The following is a 3,220-nucleotide window of genomic DNA, read 5'->3' as shown; positions in this document are numbered from 1 at the left end:
GGGGGGGGAGCTTCGATTTTCTTTGGAGAAGGTGAAAGCGTGGGAACGAGCGAGCCTCTCTGAATTCGCAATTCATTCTCTCGTGGAAGGAAAACAAGGCTTGCTCTGTGATTTCGTAGCATGACAACAAAACTGAGATTTTGTGCCCATTTCGTGCTCCACATTCCGCAATTCAGACTGACTTACTGCAGCTTCCCCCTGGCTCTGCTTCTGGACCCTCGATAACCATCCTCGCACTGTCCGGGTCCCTCTCCATTGTCCTTCTATCCTACGCTTCTTCGACTTCTTCTCCTTCTCCCCCTGCTTCGATTTGTCTCCATATCTCTCCTTGATCATCACTGACCCTGTTCACAGTGATCGCTTTGCCTCTGTTGCTAGTGTCCACGGACAAAACACATCACGACGCCTTCGCCCAAGATCCATGGTCAATCCCGCCCGGTCAAACACCCGTAGTAACAACGATGACAATGCTTCAGCCGTAGACACTCCTTCCAATGCTGTAGGCGCTGCAATCACTTTGATCGATCACGACTCAGCAGCAGAAGCACCGCATCATACCATCTCGAGCAACAGCGACAGCAGCGATGATGATGATGATGACGACGACGATGATGATGACACCAGCACCAACGTCGGCAGCTTTACCGATCGCACACAAGACGTAGCGGCAGACGCCAAGTCAATAAGCTCCCGACACATACGTGCCGACCAGTACGATAAAGACGCCGATGGAGACGACAATGATGCGAGCGACGACGACACCAGGACGCTGCAGGCAGGTGACTCCAACTATTCGGAAACAGATCTAAAGCGGGGAGCATCGTACCAATCGACCCACGATCTGGAGGCCTCGAATCCAACTACACAGGCTCGCGGTCTGCATCAAGCCGCAGATGAAGATCTCGATGATGAGTACGAAACGCATGCATCGCTACTCGGTTCTGCTGGTTTTGTCGACCGTCGTGGAACCGCTTCTCGTCTCGCCGCCCGTTCTGCCTTTTCTCGATTCTGGGAGATCGCCCGGGAAGCTTTGCCAACGCTGATCGTCTCGGTGCTCTCGCTCATGTTCTCGGGAGAACTTCTGGTCCATCTAGCACGCTGGCCTGTCTTTCAAAAGGTCGACAAGCTCTTCATCTTGATCCCCATCCTACTCAACATGAAGGGCAACCTCGAGATGAACCTGTCGCTCCGCATGTCCACCTCTGCTAACATTGGCGAACTCGATGTGAGGAGGACCAGGGAGACGCTCATCCGGGGCAATCTGGCGCTGTTGCAGGTGCAAGCGCTTATCGTGTCCATGTTTGCCGGCGTGCTCGCTTTCGTGTTGGGTGTCGTGACGCCTGATCCACAGGTCGAGGTACCTGTAGCACCTGTGCCAGCCACACCACAGGGACAGACGCCGGAAAATGCGTTGATACAGGGCATCGTTCGCAGCGCGTTTTCAGCCGTCACCCTGCGCAACCGTCGTCGATCCATGGCCAGCGCGGGTGCAACACAAGCGGGGTCATGGCTGCAGAAGCGACGCATCATTCACCACCATCCCAAACCACCCACGGACCCTGCACTTCGTCTGCGCAACGGATACTTTGAGTTCGTCCTCGTCATTGCAACGGGCATGCTCTCGGCTTCACTCTCGTCGGCGGTGCTCGGATCCTTCATGTGTGCGCTTGTCGTCATCGCTCGACGCGCCGGCGCCAACCCCGATAACATCGCTTCGCCATTAGCTGCTTCGCTGGGCGATCTCACCACGCTCACCCTGCTTGGACTGCTTGCCTCGTCGCTGGTGCACTTCGAAGGCACTTTTCTGGCGACGGTCATCCTCGCTGCTATGGCAGTCGCGTGCATCGCGTCGTTCATCGTCACCTACCGCAACGCGTACGTCAGGGAGCTGCTCACGTCGGGCTGGGTGCCGCTGTTGATGGCCATGTTCATCTCGTCCGGTGCCGGGTTGGTGCTGGACAATTTTGTCGGGAGGTACGAAGGTTTTGCACTGCTGGCGCCGGTCATCAGCGGTCTTCCAGGTGCGTGTGCGGCCATCTTTGCCTCGCGCATCACCACCGCTCTCCACTCTGGCAAAGGAGCTTCGGTTCTCCGCGCCACTTCGAAGGCCGGAGAGGTCGGTGGGGTTCGAGGCGTGCTCGCTTCGATGCGCTCCGTGATGGCCATGCCTCCGATCGAAGGCTGGTTGGTGCCCATGAGCTTGCTCGCAATGGGTGTAGGGATCAAAGCGACCTTCATCGTCTTGATTCGTGCTACGGGTCAGATGACGTTCGGTTGGATCTTTGCCGTCTCCTTTGTTGGTGCGAGCGTTACAGCCAACGTGTTTGCGCTGTACTTGGCGCATGTCATCTGCTTGGTCTTGTGGAGCAGGGACTATGATCCGGACATCTACTGTCTGCCTTTCGTGTCGAGCATCGTCGATGTGGTGGGCCAGAGTCTGTTGGTCATGACGTTTACGATCGCTACGGTGTTGGGCGATCACATTACGGCTGCTGTAAATGCTGGCGCTGGTCACGGAGGCGCTTAAGCAGACATTGTTTCGTTCTGATGAATCTGTACTTTTAGAATTTGCATTTGATAATCCTGTCTATCTTCATTTGTAGGGGTTCAAGAAGAGCAGTCTGAGAATGTATCCCCAAGTTCTCGGTGAGATGATGTCGACTAGCTGTCTCGTTGTATGAGGAGATCATAGGTGACCTGTATGAGATGAATCTAACATAGTACAAAATTGCGGACTGTGACGCGGGTCTCGGATTCTGCTTTGCGGTCGAGCCGATTTTGACCTTGCCCAAAGCTGCAAAGCGTTGCTCGACTTGCAACTTCATCCTCCCTTCCAGCACCTCAGATCCTTCATTCCTCAACACTCTGTTTCGACTGAATCATAGTCTTGTGGCTACACAGGCTTACCCACGGCTCACAGGCAATATCGACCCCTGCAACGTTTGGTACATCGTCTGACGTGGCGCACCTCTGCATCCTTCCAACCTTGAAGACAGTATACGCGCTCCTCAGACCATCGACCACCGCTCCCCCAGCCACAAGAATCTGCACGATGGCTCCTGTAGCGGTCGAACCGAAGCTCGAGCCAGGCTCACCGTCTTCGAAACAATTGAAAGAGGAATCTCCACTCTCCTCACCATCGCCCGTCACGCCTTCCGATCCGACTGCTTCGACGTCCAAACGGACGCTGGAAGGAGAAGACGATGTCAAACACGCTCCA

General features: G+C 55.3%; 1 protein-coding gene across 1 annotated transcript; it reads left to right on the top strand.

Annotated features, from left to right (window-relative positions):
* Window positions 1-421: 421 nt before the first annotated feature.
* On the top strand, window positions 422-2,527 carry PHSY_005389 (Mg transporter; the record flags this gene model as incomplete). The annotated part of the gene is made up of 1 exon (XM_012335998.1): window positions 422-2,527. The coding sequence occupies one exon, from the start codon at window positions 422-424 to the stop codon at window positions 2,525-2,527; it is 2,106 nt and encodes a 701-aa protein (XP_012191388.1).
* Between the last annotated feature and the right edge of the window lie 693 nt (window positions 2,528-3,220).

Source organism: Pseudozyma hubeiensis (assembly GCF_000403515.1).
Source record: "Pseudozyma hubeiensis SY62 DNA, scaffold: PHS49, whole genome shotgun sequence".
Classification (NCBI taxonomy): Eukaryota; Fungi; Basidiomycota; class Ustilaginomycetes; order Ustilaginales; family Ustilaginaceae; genus Pseudozyma; species Pseudozyma hubeiensis.
Note: the sequence above shows the minus strand (reverse complement) of the source record. Positions and strands in the feature narration are given on the sequence as shown.